The following is a 21,570-nucleotide window of genomic DNA, read 5'->3' as shown; positions in this document are numbered from 1 at the left end:
GATTGACATTCAAGTCTTTAGTGACGTTTTTAAATTTATCCGCGATGTTAGGGACGTAAGGAATAGTAAACCAAATGCGTTGTTCTTCACTATCAGTAATCGGTGAAGATTCATTTTGCCTGCGTGTGCTTCTATTAAGGAGAGACTTAATTCTAATATTAATTGTATTAAAAATAAAAGACAGCGGATAGTCATTCTCTAAAAGTGTGTCAATAATAAATTTTATATTTTTAAAATGAAATTTTGGATGTGATAAGAGAAACGCTCTATCTACCATGCTTATTATTGTGCCTCTTTTTTGGGAAACAGGGCGTTGCGACATAAAATTAAGATACCGGCCTGAGAAAGTAGGTTTGTGAAATCAGTCAAATTCTAAAACATTATTATTATTAATGATAGTTACATCTAAAAAATTGAGCTTATCACCCCCGATTTCAATCGTGAATTGTAATCTAGGGTGGTAAGAATTAAAAACATTAAGTATTGTGTCAATTGATTTCTTTGGTGCCGCCATTGCCACATTGTCTACATACCTACAATAAAAAGGTAAATTAAAGCCTAATGTCTGCCCTGTTCTCCAAATCCTGCATCACCATGTCGGCGGCGACCGGAGACAGCGGAGAGCCCATTGGAGCACCGAATTTTTGTTTATAAATAATGTTGTTAAACAAGAAATATGTTGAGTTTAGACCTATCATCACTTTATTGTCATCAGAAGACTTCTTATAATAACATTTCCAACACAAGATGTATCTGTCGGAAAGACCAATTTTTTTTGGATCGCTGTTTTGATACGAGAAATAACTTGTATCCTTAGGTATCCTACAGTCGTTGCGGCAGCAATACAGTACCTGCGGTTTGAATGTATATTTTCTGCCACAACAATACCCAAGGTCCTGCATCACGGGGTCTATCGCTTTCTCGAACACCTCTGAGAGCTTGGTGCAGTATTTGTAAACATATAAAGTCTTGTTGTTATGAAATGAATTATATATGAAATAAGGGTAGAAAACACCGAAGTAAAAATTGTTTTTTGAGTTTTCGATGCCATTGGTTGATTAGACCAGCTTTATACGCGATCAAAGGTCCATAATTTTGATCGCATATAAAGCTAAGTCTAATCAACCGAATTTAAAAGAGTTATATATGAAATAGGGGTAGAAAAGACCGAAGTAAAAATTGTTTTTTGAATTTTCGATGCCAATGTGTTGCTTATGTTCGAAAGCGTCGAATTTAAATTTTTTGAGGATCGGTTTTGAGGATCGGTTATCCATCAAATAACTTAGGGTAGATTGAGGCGAATCGGATTAATATAAGTTTTAAGACAATTTTCGTTAGTGTTTTATTTTAAACGAGTTATTTTATTGTCCTAATTAGTAATCCGATTTGCCTCGGTCTACCCTATACATTTTTTAGGCAGAAATCGGTAACCCTTTCACTAATCTTCGCCAAATTTAAAACAACCTCCCTTTAATGATACCTTATATATAAGATTACGTGTGTGATTTGTACACTTTTTAGGCAAAAATTGGTAACCCCTTCACCGATCATTGCCAATTATTCAACACCAATCTATCTTTTTTCTTTTCTCTTTCTCTCTCTTTTGCTTCCTCATAGAGGAAGCTTTGTTATCGTAAACAAAAAATTTTTTTGTTTCTCTGAATGTGTTCAGAATGTTCTAAAACGTCGAAAAATTGCAATTTTAAAAAATGTCTGTGTGTGTGTGTGCGTGTGCGTGTGCGTGCGCGTGCGTGCGCGTAATTATTTATTAATGAAATATGTTATATTGCAGCAACTTACTAATTAACAGACTGTAATTAACAGCGCACCTTCTCGAAAACCAAATATCAGCGTATGAAATTTTGTTATCAAATTATCAAGAGCACACGCTAGCTGCATAAATTAGAAGCTGCCTCTGGCACGTCGTCCTGACATGTTCGATGGAACGTTCAGGTGAAAATCTGGTTCGACGATCGATAGCTTCCTTCCTCCGCAAGGAACCACGGAATTACAGAATAATATATAAGGAAAAACGAAAAAGAAATTGGCAAGGACATATACTTTATGAATTATTGAAATATTGGCTTTTGAATCTTTGAGGAAAATTTTTAAAGAGGCAAAAGATGACACTTTTATTGGTGTACAATTCCTGACTGAGATGTTAAAAGAATAGAATTTTTCCCACACATACCGACTATAATTAGCATTCAGTTGACACGCATCTCACGCGTCTAGGCTATTATACGGATCGAAATAATGACGAGGAGGCTCTTTCCATTTCTGAATGAAAGACCAGTGCCTTTCACGGACTTCTTTTCCTGTGACGTCGTCGTAACGAAAGCCTTCATACACGCAAACGCACTCGAATCCTCGTTGTGTCTCGAGCACGGCTGCACTTTCGCGGGACGGCCACTCGAAACGGAACGGGAAATATTTCCAGAGCTTGCCCTATGCGAAGTCAGCAAAGCGGCAAGACCGTCAAGAGGAAAATACAAATTGATAGACGTGTCACGATCACTCATCGCTCTTTCCGCAGGATTCTCTTTTGGTTTCCGACCGACGACTCGCTCAATACGCTTCCCGAACATCCGCTTCCGGCTTTTGTAGCGGATCAGATATTTCATCATTACACAGTGGTCCAGCCAACGTTACTGGCTAGAATTCTTGGAGAAGAAGATACTCTTTGTAAACAATAATTTCTAATTTTTCAAATTATGTTTTGTAAGTTATATCATGTATCTTTTATGTCTCTAATGTTTATCTGGCTTATTTTGTATCATGAAACAGTTGTAATATTTATATGGATATACAGTTTTTATACCTATGAATTTTTTTATTCTTTTGGAAAACTGCAGGTTCTGTATTTTATTAGTGGACTAGAACGCTGTCAAGCGAAACAGAATAAATATTGCAATCCGTGATTGTGCCTCTTCGCCGCACAGCGCATCGTTACACGCGAATCGTCCCGCGCGGATACATCTGCATCACGACCGGAATAAGAATACTTTCCCACGAGAACGGTGGAAATTGAGCGGAAATCGCCGCCCGCTGTAACGGCCAGCCGAAGTGCAAATATCCTGGAGAGGAAGAGAATCGCATGAGGAATCTCCTCTCGCCAAGACTGCCCGCGGTGATTTCTATAAAATTTCTAATCGACGAGCAGATCCGCACGGTTCATCAATGACACGCTCTTCGAACGTACATCCGACACGCGGGAACCAAATGCCAATGGCCTTTTTTCCTCGCCGTTCGATTAATTTCGTAATGGAGAACTGAAACATTTGAAAAAAATCCTAGATGCAGAGTGTTTTAGAATTCTTGACAGATTTATGAGTAAATTACAATTTTAATTCTCCGACCAATATAGAGTCGATTTCTTTCTCAGCAAAAAGGAGCGTCGTATGACAAATTATCAAAAAATTTAATTTAAAATTTATTCGTAATGTTAGAAACTAGAAAGTAGCGGCTAATGACAATTTCTCTCGATATTTCTACTATTAGCCACAGGCTATATAATTAAAAAGACATCCGGTAATTCCGAAACACTCTGTACAGTACATATCCTAGTTAATTATAATGACAATTTCATTAGAGGAAGCTTGTATCTCTGCGTGGTTGAATTTGGTCAAGTTCGCGATGCATCATCATTAATATTCATCAAACGAACTTATAATGTTGCAGCAGAGAGAAGAATTCTTTTCTCTGGTGTAGCGTATTCCCTAGAACAGATGTATATCCATTATATTATATATATATATATATATATATATATATATATATATATAATTAACTCTTATAAAGTTTTTAAAATAATGTGCTTGCAATATCGTTACATTAGATTTACGTTTATTGTACCTTTTCATTCTAGTAGCTTTCGGTTAATCAAGGTCAATTTCCTCAAAATTAAAAATGCTTTAATCCATCTATAATATTCATTTATGATAATTTGAAATTTAAATAAAAAGTTAATTTTTAAAACACACCTCTCCCTATTCCGAAACTCATATACGTATATACTTTGGTTTGTTATGTATAAAGAATTGCAATTATTATTACACAATTTTTATGTAAATGAATTTTACTTGCTATCAGTACTAAGATTTACCGTGTACTGGAATAAACTGTATGATTGCGATATCAAAATATTGAAGTTTGTCGATTATTCACGAATCTTTTATTATACAATTGCTCAAAATTTCGATGTATATTAACTATTACGATTCACGAAACGAAAACTGTATCTTTTTAGATATTTATCGTATTACTATATAATAAATTGTTATCTCCAGCAATCCCCTGGGAGTTCATCATTTTCTATTATTACAACGCCAATACAATTATTGTACTATCATATATTCGAATAGGATAAAGCGATACATAATATAATTCTACGAAACTAGATACATTTCTCTGAGGGAAAAATCGCAAGTTTCTATTTCGCTCTGACGAGGGAAGCTTGGACATTGCTTGACATGTCAGGTGCGAGGTCAGATGAGCCAAGTAGGCGCTTAATCAATTACTCAATTATTTTTCAACGCTGACGCCCACGGCGCAAAAGTGCTTCTCAAAGAGCTCGGACTATTTTGAACGTTATATATATATATATATATATATATATATATATATATATATACTCCCGTTCAATTTTTTTACACAAGTCATAAGAAGTCATGCGATACACGTCCTTTAATAAACCAGTACTTGTACGAGTACAAGATTAATTATTTGTTTTGATTAAAAGCATCCACGAATCTCGGGAATATTCCGATAAAAAATACAATATTGTGTTGAAAAAGATTTTAAGCATGTGATATGTAGATTCCGGAAAGGAACAAATCGAGAGCAGTTTGTTCCGGCGAAATGAACAATGAACGACGTTTATTATTAATTGACCGAAATTTTGGCACATTTTTTCTCTTAGAACTAATTCTACATCATATATTAACAAACAATACGCTGTCTAATGTCTTAACAAGTAATTAACATATCGATGGCTAAAATTGAATGTGCGTTTATGTAATCAATTAAAAATTGTGTCATATGTGTATATATACATTGCGGAAGAGATGGTAATATGTATTAAATTAAATTGTATTGAAAAATAGTGAATGCGTAAGACTCATCCGGTCTGACAGCGCTAAAGAATACGTATTCTCTCTTTCTCTATTCCGCAATAATATGTATCTAATATTTCAGATAAAAGCTACGAGACGGTACGACGGCTAATTCATATTACGATTAATAAGTGTAGTGCAAAAGTTAAGTAGTTCTCTCGCCTATTTTCGGTGCACCTCGGACTTAGGTGCGTTTTTGATTAATCGCAATATAAAAAGTCGATCCTAGTAGATAGTGCGAGTCACTGAGTATCACAATTATGTTCTCTCGATCTACGTGACAGTATTGACTTAGAGGAGTTTTCCGCGAGACACACACACATCGCGTAATCAAAAATTATTTTGCGGCCCTAAGGGGGTTCAGCCCTCAAGCGTGTCAGGCTCAATCACTCAACGAAACTTGATTACACGAGCGTTGTCAGGGTTTCATTTTCGCTGCGCGAGCGCGAATTGCAGCTGTTAATTGCTGCTGTTGGTCGTCTATGGTCTTGCACAGCGCGAGCAGAAAGTTCTCGATCATTGTGATTCGCGGACTACATTCACATGAACACTCCATTTGCAAATCAGGTTGGCCATCGATAGCCCCACCATGCTGACCAGGTTGTTGCTGATGCGTCTGTTGTTGCAGTGCTTGTCGCCTTGCTGGTTCATTTTGTACCTGCTTCACCACAGGTAGCTGTAGGACATGAGCGGGAGGCGTTTGTGCCCCGGGTGTCGGCAAATTCGATGTGCTGACGTCAACGTCCGACGTCTGTTGTTCAGCCTGCATTGCGGCTACAGGTCCGGTGAGCCTCGTAGCCGCAATGGGCTTCAATAGTTTATGTAATTCGTACAGCATGGACTTTGTACTGAATTTGGCTCTTCTCAGGAGAACTCGTAATTCCTCTCTCTTGTGAGAAATGCGTCAGGGCCGTCTATTAGGTCACACTCAATTGCGGGATCGGGATCTCGGATAGGCTGAAGATTTAGATAAGAATTATTAATAATCGCATAAACGAAGCTTTCAGAGATAAGAAAAATCTGTAAAATATAAAAAAAACCTTACTGGCAAACTCTTTACACTTTGAGCGTTATTGTGCAACCTAATAACGAAAAATTTATTTTTGTGTTTTTTCATGATAGCATGAATTTTTGCGAAAAGATCGTCAGTCTGAGGAGTATTCGATTTCTTCCTCTTTTTCTCTTGATTTGCTTTAGATTGGTTGGATTGTCGCCTTGCTGGTTCACTTGAGCGTTATTAATTGCGGCACAGTTGTTACTGTGCTTGTTTTTTTTTGTTTTCTTTTTATTTTTTTTTGTTGGAGGGGAAAATCTTCGTTTCGCCCCTCTAAAAATGTTCTCTTGATACTTCGTCGATTTATTAAATTGCAAAAACATTTAGCTTACATCGAAATCTTTCAAAAACTATATAATAAAGTATATTTTCCTTTAATACTTTTCGAGAACAAACCCATATCGAAAAATTAACCACGAAAACATTTAGCTTACATCGAGAGCTTTCAAAAACTATATAATAAAGTATATTTTTCTTTAATACTTTTTGAGAAAAAGAAAACGTTGCATGAAAACGTTGCAAGAAAACGTTGCAGTCATACCCCCATACCCCCCGAGAAAGACGTAGTTCTACGTCAAAATGTCATAATAGTTATAAAATGTGTGTAAGAAGTTTATTAAGATGTAAGAATAATAAACAAATTATAAAACTAAAAGATTTTAAAAAGAAAATAGAAGAACGATAGATGCATTAAAGGTTATTAGTATGCGATCCAAGAAAAAGAAAGAAAAAGAACACGTAAAAGATTTCGATTTTTATAGAGTGTCTGTACTGTGTGCGTAAATCCCGCATGCTAAAAATGCCGTATATCCTAAACAGAAGAAATATACAAGATATCAAGCTAAACAAAAAATACAAGAGCTATGCTTGTATTTTGCTATATTCCATCCTTTACTATCCCTCTACACTTATGTATCATAAAATAACCATTAAACCTTTTACATTCCCTACAATAATTATTTTACGTAGGTCATAATATATGATCGCGTTACTTTGTATGATAAGAAATTGATTCAACTCACGACGGTTTCATTAATATTAATAGTAAAGAACTGAAATTACAACACAATACTAATACGGCATAAAGACATATAACAGTGTGATTGCGAGCAAGTATCTTTATTCTTTCTATTTTTTCTTACTTTTGCGGCGTAAATCTACGCGCGGCGTAAATACTGAAGTTACCCTATACTTAAAAAAGAGTTTCTTAATTGCAGTATAATCATTTAACAAGCCAATATTGCTATTATTCGATTTTAAGGTAGTTAGTCCGTAAACTCATTTTCTTTGAAACCTCATAAAATTTTAACAGTATATATTAATGTAAACACGATTTACAAATCTGTGCAATTAGAAAAAATTAACCGTATCGAAGTTGAGATAATTGAAATCATACTTTTTACATGTATTACAGGTTTTACATGTATTATATAGGTACAAAAACGTCTTCCAACATCATGTTTCTAATTGAAGCGATTAAACTACTCTTGCGACTTTTATGAAAAACAAGAAGACGATAGAAGAGACTTGTAAAAATATACTTACAAATATACAAGACCTTTGACCATCTAGTTTCGAAGTAATTGATACTTAAAGTTCACACACAATTTCTGATACTAACGGTGGACGCATATGACAGCTAACCTTTGAAATTAGCTTTGAAGTGAACCTAATCTAATAGCACACATTAGTTTCTAATATATATGTACATATGAAATTTTTACACACACATGCATAACGCGGACAATTCCAGCCAAATACTACATGTCATTTGTCTATTATTAACTTTTTGACATTATTATTACGGACTAACTACCTTATAAGAATCGATACAATTCTTCTTGTGCGGACTCGACTTCTTTTGTTTGTTGGCTAAAGGCAAAAAAGTCATCATGATCATGGAGTTTTTTACTTAAATTTGGGGAATTCTCAATAGAACGAATATGCCTAATAGGTCTTTTAAATAATTTTTAGCAAGTTTCTTTTCTTCACCATTTTAACTTAATCCAATTCAACTTAAATTTTGGGTGCAAACTTGCGAAAATTAACTTCTTTTTTTTTTAATATCGGTGATGCACGACTGCCTGTCTGACTGCGATAATTCTTTGCTGCAGATCATCTGAAGTATAATACCTCTGGTATCACATAGCAAAGGTCTGCGAAGCAATTTTTGATAATTTGTTGGATACAACTTATAAATAATTATCTAATTTGTTGTAATCTTTATAAACAAGGCGTATATCCATAAAGAATTTATAAAACGTTTAGTTAAAATATTTTAATTATCCATCGAAGCTCTATGAAACATCTATCGTTGATCTATATGACGTCTAAAAGAGATCTATCAATACGTCTAATGGAGGTCCAATGGAGGTGTGAAATGCGGAACTATGGATGCTAAATAGACGTCCATGGGAAGTTACATGGATGTTTAATGGAGGTTTTTAATCTCCATGATGGACGTCTAGTAGACGTCTATTAGAGCTTTTTGTAACGAGTTACTTCTCAACTCTGTCGCTTCATAACTTCGCGAATCCATTCTATATATGCAGAAACCTTAATATACACTCCAGGTAAGTTGTCAGGACAAGATTGGTCTCCGTAAGTCATAATACCTATTTGAAAGTCCTGGCCATTTTTTCTTACGATGAGAGGATCACTGCTGTTTTTCTAAAAATAAAATATTATTTAACGAATATTAAATAACTGTTACGAAAAGAGAGAAACTTTCGAATTTTATTTATTAAAGCTGCAGACTAAAACGATATAATATTATTTATGCTGCGCGAATTAGAATATTGCACTTATACTTGCAATTTTTGTAGTATATATTGTCATAAACAATAACTTTATTATTTGTAATTATGTTTTACCTTGGGACAAGCGAATTTTCCAAATTCTGCGGCAGTGCAAATGTGATTGTCGTTGATGGGCCAGTATTGCCTGCATATATTATTTTCTATAATCGGCAACGTGGCGTACTTAAGTTTCATTGTATGCCACATAATTTCGCTAGCCGTGTTATTTTTTTTCCAACCGACCACATACGCATATTTGTTCACGAAGCTCTCGTAATATGCGAATTTTACTGGCTGAATATTATCTAAAATAGAGAAATATTATATTTAAACAAAACAATTTCCGTCGCCAGCAAATAATTTAAAATAAGTCGTTTTATTTTCGACTCAACTGGCCAATTAAAACAATATTGCACGACGTTTCGACCGAATTCCGGTCCTTATCAAGTGCTATTAATTTAAGTTACACCGATCCGCATAACAAATTGCATCGTTGACGTGGTGTCCTGACAACGTCAAAACAAACGCAAAACTAAACAAAAGAGAAAATAATACATTTAACAATAGAAAAACTATACAAAATCGTTACAATATCACGCTGGTCAAAAACAATAAAATTAATTAACACTGTAAAAATTAGTTAAAAGCTTACAATTCTTATGCGTTCCAAAACAAACGGTGAAATCAAAACGTCACCAGCCATATCGAGGCACAACGTCCGAACAGTAAGACAGTTAAAGTCGAAATGAAGTTGTCAAGCGTAATCCGCGGATAGCAAACGGCGCTCTGATGGAAAAACGAGCAGAACCGAATATACAGGGCCGACTAAGTGATACCTATGACACGGTTATAAATAGATGGCAGGCTCTCAGTATCGTTTTGTAAATTGACTGTGCAATCATGTTTTTTAATGAAAAACATTTCCGATATTTCTCTTTTTTTGAAATGTTTTTCTTTGTATAAAATTTTCGGATGTTGCCACTTGAAATCATGATTGTGTGTAAGGCGATGTTTGCTCACAACGGAATGATTACCTACATTTTTCCTAATATCACATCGATGTTCTTTGATGCGTGTTTCTAAATGCCTTTTTGTCTGGCCAATATATACCGCATCGCAATTTGCACAATCAATCTTATAAACTAACTCAGTCTGACTGAGACTCGGCAACGCGTCCTTACCCTTCCTAATGACACAATCCAATCTCTTCGGGATGGTGTGAAGAACTCTAAAGTTCATGTCTCGCATTGTACGGCTAACATTCTCGCTAAGGCCCTTTATGTAAGGTACAGTAATGCACCTTCGAGGATCTTGGGCCACTTCGCTACTGACAGGATCATTGTTGTTACGATTTCGCAATTCGCCAAGTCGGACATTGACATATTTATCAACAATTTTCTTCGGGTAACAATTATTAATAAGAATCTTTTTTATTTCACTAATATTAGAATTGTGAAACCGCGCGTCGGACAAAAGAATCGCCCGATCAACCAAATTCCTTACGATGTTTACGTGCTGATGATTCTTGCGATACATACTACGACTATGCAAACGATCTCCTTCGTAATTTTGTCCAAAATATGTGTTCGGGCGCGCAATAAACGCGCCGAACGAATCGCCGAATCCGTTCCGCGAGAACGCGAGATCAGTACGAATAGCTTCGTTCAGCCCTTTAACTATAAGGCGACCGGGGTTTCTGTTGAACGCGGACTCGATCGCTTGTTAGGAACTTGAGTGGAAGGCCCAAAAGACAGCAATTGATTTATAATACATATAAACTTTATTCGATATAACAAATGAATCTGACGAAACGCGAGGTATACAGGTAACGTAGTGCGAATGTACTCGGCGCGCTGTGCCTTATCGTTTTGAAGCGCGGTTTTACATAAAGTGCGAATTTCCCGAAACGCGGTTTTATTCTATTTTATACTCCTTCGGCGCGGTCCGTGATGTTGTATTTGCACGCGGGCGGAAACGCGATCGGTATGTGCGAATACCCGGGGCGATGGCTACGAGAACCCTCGTTACGAGGCTGAGTACACTCGACCTCGCTGAACCATGGCCGTCGGGAGTGAGTTGGATGGAGTTCGGGAATACTCTGAGAACTCTCAGTAGAGGCTCGGAACACCGGACCTCCTTTTGCGTATACCCTGGGATATTGGATGGGGTAGGCTTCGTCGAAGGCAGCAGAGAGCCGGAGCTAAGACGAAGTGCTGGCTCCTGTCGGAGGCTCCGACTCGGAGCGCCGGCTTATATACCGCGGGCGCGGCGGGTTCGTTGGAAGGGAGGCCGGCGGTCGGGCGAGCCGCGTGGGGATGCTGACGCGCGCTCGCCTTCGGCGCGGATCGGCTCCTTCCGGCGGTGCCGAACTAATCGAGAATTTTTGCGTGAGAAGCAAACGAAAAGTATCTCGCAGTACATCTGACGGTTAGATATACGTTTTCACGACAATAGATTGCGGGAATCCCGAACAATATGGAACATTTATATACAGCAGAGAGTGTAACATATAATCTTCATAATTTGATTCACCTAGCAGCAGATGCTAAAAATTTCGGACCTCTCGATACATTCAGTGCTTTTCCTTTAGAAAATTTTTTATTTAAAATTAAGAAATTGCTTAGAAAGTTCGAAAAACCACTTCAGCAAATATACAATCGTTTGAGTGAACAATCTAATTTAGTTTCAAATAAAATTGAACACTCATCTAATAATCTTGAGGGTCCTCAATTATTACAAAAAAGCAATGAATTATTACAAATGGGATGTACCAACGCGCATACTCGAATTAAATTTCCAGCATTTACATTAACAACCAAAGAATATAATAATTACTGTTACATCAAAGAAAATAATTCCATAAAGATTGTTTGTATACAAAGTATAGGGTATTTCCATGAAGATGATGTGATTCTTGGTAGAAAGTTTATGAGCATGTCAAGTTTGCGAAATTATCCATGTGATTCCTCAAAATTACATATCTTTGTTGTCAAAAATTTATCAGATAATTTAGAAATGTGGCCAGTTTCATCGATACAAAACAAAGGTTTTCTTATTCCATTAAAAATCGACTGTGCATCTTATCTAATCCTTCCATTATTACATGTTAATTACTAAATTGAATCCGTGTAAAGGCTCTGGTGAAAATCAAAGAGAGTGTGGAACGGGCTAACAAGTAACACTACCCAAGTGTAAATCGCCGATTTGGATAATGTTTTAATATGTTTTAGTAGACGTAAAAATAAGACATACGTATTTTTTTTTATCTGCGGAAAACCATATTTAGGGTGTGAAACACCCCTTTGAATTTATGGGTATCGATTTAATTGTTTTGTATATAAGGATTCAGTATTTTCGGCCCGAACCAAATAAAATAGTTGCATTATCAAGAGATATGAAAAATGAAAAATTTTTGACTCGGTTCGATCATTTTTAGGGGGTAAACCACCCCCTGTATTTGAAACAAAAATTTAAAAAATGCCCAGATAATTGCAAATTTCATTCAAAAATTTTGAAAAAAATATATGTTACACTCGCATTCAAAACAAAAGTGAGACTGTTTGAGGATTTAAGGGTGACCACCCTTTTATCGAATTTCTTACGTAACATTTAAATTTATCCCGAAATAATGGTAAACAGTTTCATTTATCGTCAAATTAATTAATATTTACAAATTAGTCTGATCAACCCTTCAATTCTATAAGGGGGTGAGGGAAAGTAGGTTTTCCCTCACCCCCTTATAGAATTGAAGGGTTGATCAGACTAATTTGTAAATATTAATTAATTTGACGATAAATGAAACTGTTTACCATTATTTCGGGATAAATTTAAATGTTACGTAAGAAATTCGATAAAAGGGTGGTCACCCTTAAATCCTCAAACAGTCTCACTTTTGTTTTGGATGCGAGTGTAACATATATTTTTTTCAAAATTTTTGAATGAAATTTGCAATTATCTGGGCATTTTTTAAATTTTTGTTTCAAATACAGGGGGTGGTTTACCCCCTAAAAATGATCGAACCGAATCAAAAATTTTTCATTTTTCATATCTCTTGATAATGCAACTATTTTATTTGGTTCGGGCCGAAAATACTGAATCCTTATATACAAAACAATTAAATCGATACCCATAAATTCAAAGGGGTGTTTCAAACCCTAAATATGGTTTTCCGCAGATAAAAAAAAATACGTATGTCTTATTTTTACGTCTACTAAAACATATTAAAACATTATCCAAATCGGCAATTTACACTTGGGTAGTGTTACTTGTAAGTAAGAGCCAAGTGCTAATTATAATCGCAACACCGCCAGCCTTAACAGGAGCAGCATCCAAGCGAATAAAATCAAAACCGGAAAAATTTAGGTGTCAGGATGTAACCACGTTTCCGTAATAAGAGCAATGTCAATATTATTAGAGCAAATAAAATGATGTAATAACATTTCTTTGTTATTAATGCTAGTGATATTCCACAAGCAGATCTTTAGAGGTGAGGTAGAAGGGAACATTTTAATTTATAAGATCAGCTGCTTCAACGAACATCTGTAGCTTACTGAGACCATCTGTACACGTAGCAAGTTTTTTATTAAGATCTCTTATGATATTGAACATTGATTTTATATTAACTAATTTACTCAGTTTTTTATTTCGAGGATTAATCCGTTAAAATCTGCCATGTCACCTGAGTTTGCAAAGTCACTCATGTTATTATTGTTAATGTGTTCGTTAGACGTTTTCAAGGCCTCGGCATAAGTTCTAGGGGGCGAATAGGAAACATGTTTGTTCGTTGGAGCAACTGAGCTGGCCTTAGGACGTTGGCCCCTCAAAAACTAATTTATTTTTTGTATATACGTTTAATTTTAACTATTTCATGCATTTTGTTATTGATTTTTGCTTCCTCATAGAGGAAGCTTTGTTTTCGTGATTTTCGTATATGAACCTTTGATTGCGTATAAAGTTGGATCTAGTCAACCAAATTTAAGTGATTTATATATGAAATAGGGGTAGAAGAAACCAACGAAGAGATTGGTTTTTGAGTTTTTTCTGCCAATATGTTCAGATCGTTGTAAAACGTCGAAATATCGCCTTAAAAAAAATGTCCGTATGTGTGTATGTATGTGTGTGTGTGTGTATGTGCACATTTGATGTGTCGTTGCTCTAACTTCCGCAAATATTGAGATATCGGGCTGTTTTTTTTTAATCGATAGAGTATCGTTCAAGGAAGGTTGGTATTGAATTTGGCGATAATCGGTAAAGGGGTTCTTTTTTAAAAAAATTTTCAATTTTTTTAGAAATATCTGTGGTTGCTCTAACTTCCGCAAATATTGAGATATCGGGCTGTTTTTTTTTTTAATCGATAGAGTATCGTTCAAGGAAGGTTGGTATTGAATTTGGCGATGATCGGTAAAGGGGTTCTTTTAAAAAAATTTTTTTTTGAATTTTTTAGAAATGTCCGTTGCTATAACTTTTGCAAATTTTGAAATATTGGGCTTTAAATTTTGAAATATTTTAAGTGTGCAAGTAGAACTTGGATGGTAATCGATCATATAAAATCTAAATTATCATGGTCGGACCGTTACCTGAAAACTATTGAATCATCTAATTTGGATGGAAGCCAAAATAGCACGTTTTTAGTAACAAATGTATGTTAATAGGTTCATTATGTCAATCCGTTCTCTTACAACAAAAACATTTTATATAAAATATACATTATCCGTTAGACATCGGTATTTATGAGCAGTCACTTTACTGGTTTATGGATTTGAACGATCAACTGCAAAGTTGAAAGCTGTTTGGTAAAAAACAGTGCGAAACGATAAATCTAGGCACAGCTTCCTTTATGAGGAAGCCAAAAAAATAAATACTAATAATTATACATTAAATAAAATAAAAGCTTACTCATAGAAGAGCTTTGTGAGCGAAGGTTTCTACTTTCACACTTAAAAACTATAAAGAAGCAATGTGCAAGTTTCTACTTGCACACTTAAAAACTATGAGGAAGCAATGTGCAAGTTTCTACTTGCACACTTTTTTTTATAGTTTCGCTAAAGATGGTCCAAAATTCGGACCGAAACGTACGGTTTTAAAATTTAATTATTATCATAAATAAAGGAATATTAACCTTTGTGCACCGTCAACAGCGCTTGGCTCTTACTTAGTCCGTTTCACACTCTCTTTACTAAATTGAAATTTACTTTTGACATTTTTTACTTTTTTTTAATAATCACAAACGTAAAAGTTGTTTCAAAACACAAAAATGATTCTTTAAATATCTATCAGACACCTTTCTCTTTTTGTTAATTATTCCTCTAATTATTCAGTGGACTAGGCCTCCTGGGGATACCACTTAAAAAAAAACGCATCAACAGTAGTACCTCATGGGTTATGTGGAAAACTATTGCAATGAATGAAAATAATTATTTCATATATTTATATAAATTTTATATATTTATATGGAAAATGTCTACAAAATTATTTTTACAAATCACATCATAAAAGAAAATCGACAAATAAAGGTATGTTGCATTACTAGAATTCTAATTATTAATTTGCAGAGATAAACAGAGTGTTTCTTAAAGACCGCCCATTGTAAGTACATAACGTTATTTCTTATCAAAAATTGAGTCGAAAAGTTCAGAGAGAGCCATTTTTTTCTATAATGCTTAATGAAGCAGTAATTATTGAGTTAAAGTTAATCCAATCAGCACTGTCTTTTAGTCGGGCGCTCACGCATACTACTAGGCGCGCAGTTCACTGATATGACCAGCTAAAGGGCAGCACTGAGTGGACTGACTTTACTCAATAATTACAAGTATTATAGAAAAAAAATGGCTCAGGACTTTTCGACTCAATTTTTGAAAAGAAATAACGCTATCTAGTTAGTGGGCGGTCTTTAAAAAACACCTTGGTATGTAGACGTGGAAAAAAAATAATTTTTAATTTCCAAGTTGCAATTAATTGCGAATATTGTTGTAAATAAAAAAACATTCATGTTTCTTCCCTTAATAAAAAAAAAAATCAGGTAATGCATTACATCGTAAACAAAAATATTGCACAGCAATCTGTTTCGCTTAGCTATGGCTATGTGGCTATGTGGCACGATCATGGAAAATTTTGGAATCGTCCAGAAAAAATAGGAGAAGGAGCGATAGCAATTTGAGGCGCATATGTTCACGATTATTAATCGATATGGAACTTTAATCCTTAACTTCCCATTAAATGAGCATTCCAGCTCTTAAACGAGATATATGTGATGGGATAAAAGCCGGGCCGGAATCGAACCACAGACTTGGAATCTTAGAAAATTCTTTTTTAAATGTTGGGCAAGACAAAGAGATGGTTGTGCAAATCGCCTATTATATACTTCTAATCATCTTAACGTTATTTTTAAAAATGTTCTTGTAGTCTTTACATGAAATGTTTGTATAAGTCATAGTTTTTTGTATGTTACAATTATACTTATACAATACTTATACAGGGTGAATTTTAATGGATGTCCCATCCTTTTACCATCAATACTTCATCGAGCATCCTTTTTTTGATAAAGAGCACTTCACTTATATAGAATAATTGTTAAACTTTACGTCTTCGTTACAAAATGGAAAATTTTTTTATATATATAAAAGAAAATTGAGACAAATTGGCAGATGACAATTGTGAATGGGACATCCATTAAATTCACCCTATATAATACTAAAACCGTGTTTTATGTTGAGTGTGCTTTTAACCTACTTGCAGATCTCTGAATACTGCGAATTTGATCTCCACCTCGACGTAACCATTCTTGAAATGACACCTCAAGTTCTCTAACAGTAGAGTTTGGAAACTTCTTCGACACGTTCTCTGAAATAATAATACAAATAGTTAAATTTGTTATGCTATTACGGAAATACAGTCAAACCTACGATAGAGTCCAACCCACGATACAGTCCAAAAGAGACTTATGATACGGTCTGCAGCTGGAGAAAGTGTTCCCCCACTTTCCATCCGTTGCAGGACCGTATTTAGGCTATGTTCCGAAATCTGTTGATTTGACTGGTTCAGCTCTTCTAGCTGTCACTGTGATAAGCATAAGGCGAAATCAGCCGTTTCTAGTACTGTCAATACTTCAAACTAAAATCGGAACATATCCTTAGCATAACGCACCAAAACATTTTTAATATTTATACCAATTATGACTTTTGCTGCGAGACTAGTTTTAACTCCTACGCGACCCTTCTGACCTGACCAGCACAGTGTATTTCTCATTTTATCTGAGAAAGTATATTTTAGTACATTTTTCAAGTGTTTGATGGCTGTTTCTCCACCAACTCGAAGTACCATGCCTTCCTAAAATTCAAGCAATGCAAACAAACCATGCAAGTGAGAGTATAAGTGAAGTAGTTGTAGAAGCTATGCATTAATAAGTGAAAGAATGATGCAATAAGCAAGCAAATTCCAAACAACAGAACATTCACGATGAAGAAAGAATCGTGTAAAAAGGTTTTAAGGAATTAACAGGACGTCATATAACTTCAAGGGAGATTGCAGGTATTTATTTCCACCATCAGATGGAGCTCCTCCAAAAAAATTACAAACGTACAAAATAAAATTTTACTTACAAAGTCATGTCGTAATTGAATATCCTTTTTTAATTTCTTCTCAAACTCTGTGAATTGTAGCAATGTCTGTACTGGTAATTCTGTTACATGTGGAATCTTTTTGCTTGCTGCGCTGTTTGTGTTGACTTCATTATCATTATTTTGTAGCAGTAAAGCGAGTCCAGTAAGTTGGCGCTCTAGAGTCTTGAGCCGAAGAGTAATTATTTGCCGGCATCCAGCTGTAAATAATAATATTGAGTATTTTACAACTTGAAAGAAGCACATTAGAGTCGGTATTCATAGTCGGATTTTATTTCAAGACTGTCTTAAGATGTTAGAATGGCTCTGTGATTGGTCTATAACATCTTAAGATTGTATTTAACACGGTCTCAAATATAAAAATTGACTATGAATACCGGTCTAGATTTCCTAGTACATACGAATGTAGTTCCAAACATGCATATCTAGAAGTTGGAAAAGTTGTAGGGATAAAAATAGCTTTACAAAGTTATCTAAAAAGACCTATTAGAAAAACTGTATTCGTTTTAATCAGGGTCATTTGTATTCTTTTATGTCTATGAGATGAAATCAAGGGAATGAGTATGAAAATTATATAATAATTACAATATCAATATACTAGGTGGAACATAACTACTGTAGGAAAAATATTGTGACTAGGTGAGGTAATTTCACTACGAAAATGTTAAATAAACTTTTCCATCAGGTAAGTAGTTTAGTTACAATTAATTGATAATGGACGTCAACGCGAGTAAACTTTGATATTCACGATTAGCCCTACGCCGCAGTGTATTGAAGTGAGCTAGCGGGACCGTCCATTAGCAATTAATTGTAATTAAATTACTCACCTGACAAAAAAATTTATTTAACATTTTCATCTTGAAATTACTTCACCCACGCAGTATTTTTTCCTACGGTAGTTATGTTCCACATAATATAATAATTATTTACATACCGCAACAGAAATTGCCGTGTTCTATTCTTGAAACATCCTCACTATCGTTTTCTGTGCATGAATTTGACAAGCTGAATTCTGCTGCTGTAGAACTTGAGGAACCTGTTAAAATCAAAAGTCAACTTTAAAACTATTATTCTTATTTCAATAGGAACAAAAATTATTTTTTTATTAAAAAATTTACGGACGTTATACATTCAAGATAATACAATTTTACAATAGAATATTAAAACAAAACCAAGTCAAATAGAAATCACATAAAAAATAATGTTAATAAGTCGCAAAGAATCGCAAAATCAACTTTAGAAAACTTATTTAAGGAGAATACTATTTAAGAATAAAAGCTATATAATTTAAATAAAAAGCATAGAATGAACTTAAAGGCAATACGTTGTCAGGCAAATTGTTCCAAGTACTACGCAATCCAGCAAGGAACACTATGGCTGCATTCAGTGCCAGTACTGCAAACCTATATTTTACGTCACGTATACTATAAATTTTCAGTACTGAAAGTTGCTGACAGTGAATATCGGAATGCAGCCTATATTACAAAGCCAATTTATTAGCTATATATTATCTTACAATTAGAAGATGCTTTAGATATGTGGCCAATAAAAGGCCTTTGTATGACACAGTGTTCCTTACTGGAGAACGGCGAATATCATTCATGGAAGACTTCATGGAAGTTACCCGAAGTCTCAGACATTTTTTCTAATCAACAATTAGTTTATTCTATTAGAAAATGCCGACCACTTATCGAGTCTCACACACATAATCCTTAATTTTTTCCGTTATTTATAAATTGCGTAGTACTTGGAAAACGGCCATTATGTGTAAACAACAACATTAAAATTATGAATTGAATGTATTGTGGATATTTTAAAAAGTTCTACAGATAACTGAAAAATCAGAAATGGTCCATAGGCTTGTTTACATTACCAGAAGAATCATTGATCGGGGTTGAGTGTGTCCTTTTTCTTTTTCGATGCAAGGGTGGGTCGCTCGTACATGCATCGGTTTGTTTCTGAGGAGACGACAACGAACATGTTCCTGCTAACATAACCACAGTACAAAATTAATTCTTGTTTGAAAACAATATTAATCAATTTTTATATAATATTATATAATAATTATGTATATTATATAATTGGAACAGTAATACAGTATTTGTCAGAATGCAATAATATACAAATAATGTTGGTAGAAAAAAGCTATTCCGATCGATTAAAGTTGATCTATTTCTAAATTAAATCTTAACACCTATCGCTGCATTTCAAATCGATTCAATTCCATTAGTTTTTAATCAATATTGATGTATATTTACAATATTTTTATTATAAATGCTAACTATTGAATATTTATATCGATTAAAAATAGAATTAAATCGATTTGAAATGCATCGATAGATATTAAGATTTCTTTCAGATATAAATATAGATATATTTTAATTAATTAAAATCTCTATTTTTTATTAGAGAAGTGTGAAATAATATTTGTATTAAAAAATTAGTTTAAAATAAACGTTAAACTTTCATATTTGATACAATATTTTTACATTATTGTTTAAAATTTATATGCACGTGTCTATTATATTTACCTTCCAATTCAGTTGATTGGACGTTGGTTGAGATACCAGAACCAACATCGTCGATCGGACATTCTGGCAAAGGTTTTAAAGCAAAAGCTGTAATAATAAATAATAAATTCTTTAAAAAGAATTCATAAAACGTGACACTATATGTATGTGATACACATATGCACACTCCATACGTACATTTAACTTGCGGTCGACGGGCGGCATTATCGTCATCGCTATCATCGTCATCGTTATCATCACTGGATGATTTTGTTGCAAGATCTGAAATTAAAAACATTAAATTAATGTATTTTTCATTAACGCATTATAAATAACAGACGTAAAAGAAAGAAAAGGGGGATAGAAGAGGAAAAAAGCAGTAGTCGAAGAAAGAATAGAAAATGTAGAAAAGAAAGTGAGATTATTATGTTGAGTAGGACATTAAATAAATTAAAATCCTGGAAACATATGTATTATACGATTATACATTTTGTATAAGTGTAATATAATAATTAAATCTTGAAAATTAATTTACCCGAACCATACAGAAAATCATCCTGTTTATTGTCCTTTTTTTCCCTTTTGCTTCTGTCTGACGGAAATTTGCTTAATAATGCTTCGGTATCGTCATCCGTGCTGATGCAAATAGCTTTTTTCTCCATCTTCCGGGCTTCGATATATGTATCCGAAACAAATAATAATTTCAAGAAACCGATTCAATAACAGTTACCCAGATAGCCAAAAATGTCGACAGTGAAAGCGACCAATTTGGATGTATATTTTCCTAGAGTGATGCATACATTTAGGGAACTGTATCAATAAAGATAACGGTGTACAAACGCTAGCGAATCGCTCCATCATAAAACTTTGACCTTTATCCGGATTACGACCTTCTTATTAAGAGAAATCAGTCATCTATCCTTCCTCATTTTTTATTCGAATGACACGAGTTCCCTTAATGTAGACAACTTTTGGCGAGCCATTATAGAGAATAGTTCTTGAATAGTTCTCTGAGACATGCAGCAAACATATAACTGGAATTTTTCTATCTGGGTATTAATACATAGTTGAAGTGTACCAAAAATATACATACCAAAAGGTCCTACCAAATACTGGTACGTTGTTTTACTCCAAGAGCTTTCAGGCTTTCGCTTTTTAGATGCAGCCAATGTTACTACTTCTCCCTTGGGCCACCACACTGTCATTACGTCAGGGAGTACCCACGTTGATGGCACTGCAGCAGCCCACTCCTCAGTGACCACAACATAAAATGTATCACTCGACATCTTTTGATACAACTGCAATTGTAAAATAAGTTTGTTTACAATATATGCTGAGAGGATCAATATAAATAATCTATATTAGACAATGTATAAGATCAAAATTTTAAACTACATACTTATTTCAATGAAAATTACATTGAGTCATAAAAAAATAAATTAGAGAAGCATAAGAAAAAACTTGATTTCGTCATAGATT

General features: G+C 34.4%; 3 protein-coding genes across 3 annotated transcripts; all 3 read right to left on the bottom strand.

The window, feature by feature from the left end:
• Window positions 1-3,888: 3,888 nt before the first annotated feature.
• On the bottom strand, window positions 3,889-9,352 carry LOC139808747 (uncharacterized). The gene is made up of 2 exons (XM_071771084.1): window positions 9,042-9,352; window positions 3,889-8,838 (listed from the first exon to the last, which is right to left on the bottom strand). Exon 2 carries the CDS (start codon window positions 5,950-5,952, stop codon window positions 5,533-5,535), a length of 420 nt encoding a protein of 139 aa, XP_071627185.1. The 5' UTR covers window positions 5,953-8,838; window positions 9,042-9,352; the 3' UTR covers window positions 3,889-5,532.
• LOC139808143 (proclotting enzyme-like) lies at window positions 8,674-10,502 on the bottom strand. The gene is made up of 4 exons (XM_071769806.1): window positions 10,479-10,502; window positions 10,148-10,364; window positions 9,042-9,271; window positions 8,674-8,838 (listed from the first exon to the last, which is right to left on the bottom strand). Exons 1-4 carry the CDS (start codon window positions 10,500-10,502, stop codon window positions 8,674-8,676), a joined length of 636 nt encoding a protein of 211 aa, XP_071625907.1.
• Window positions 10,503-15,423: 4,921 nt separating this feature from the next.
• LOC139808330 (uncharacterized) lies at window positions 15,424-21,570 on the bottom strand. The gene is made up of 7 exons (XM_071770185.1): window positions 20,627-21,570; window positions 20,290-20,373; window positions 20,113-20,199; window positions 19,455-19,568; window positions 18,516-18,617; window positions 17,564-17,781; window positions 15,424-16,805 (listed from the first exon to the last, which is right to left on the bottom strand). Exons 1-7 carry the CDS (start codon window positions 20,751-20,753, stop codon window positions 16,686-16,688), a joined length of 852 nt encoding a protein of 283 aa, XP_071626286.1. The 5' UTR covers window positions 20,754-21,570; the 3' UTR covers window positions 15,424-16,685.

Source organism: Temnothorax longispinosus, chromosome 2, assembly GCF_030848805.1.
Source record: "Temnothorax longispinosus isolate EJ_2023e chromosome 2, Tlon_JGU_v1, whole genome shotgun sequence".
In the NCBI taxonomy this organism is placed as follows: domain Eukaryota; kingdom Metazoa; phylum Arthropoda; class Insecta; order Hymenoptera; family Formicidae; genus Temnothorax; species Temnothorax longispinosus.
The sequence above is the reverse complement of the archived record's forward strand: the minus strand, read 5'-3'. Positions and strand labels throughout refer to the sequence as shown.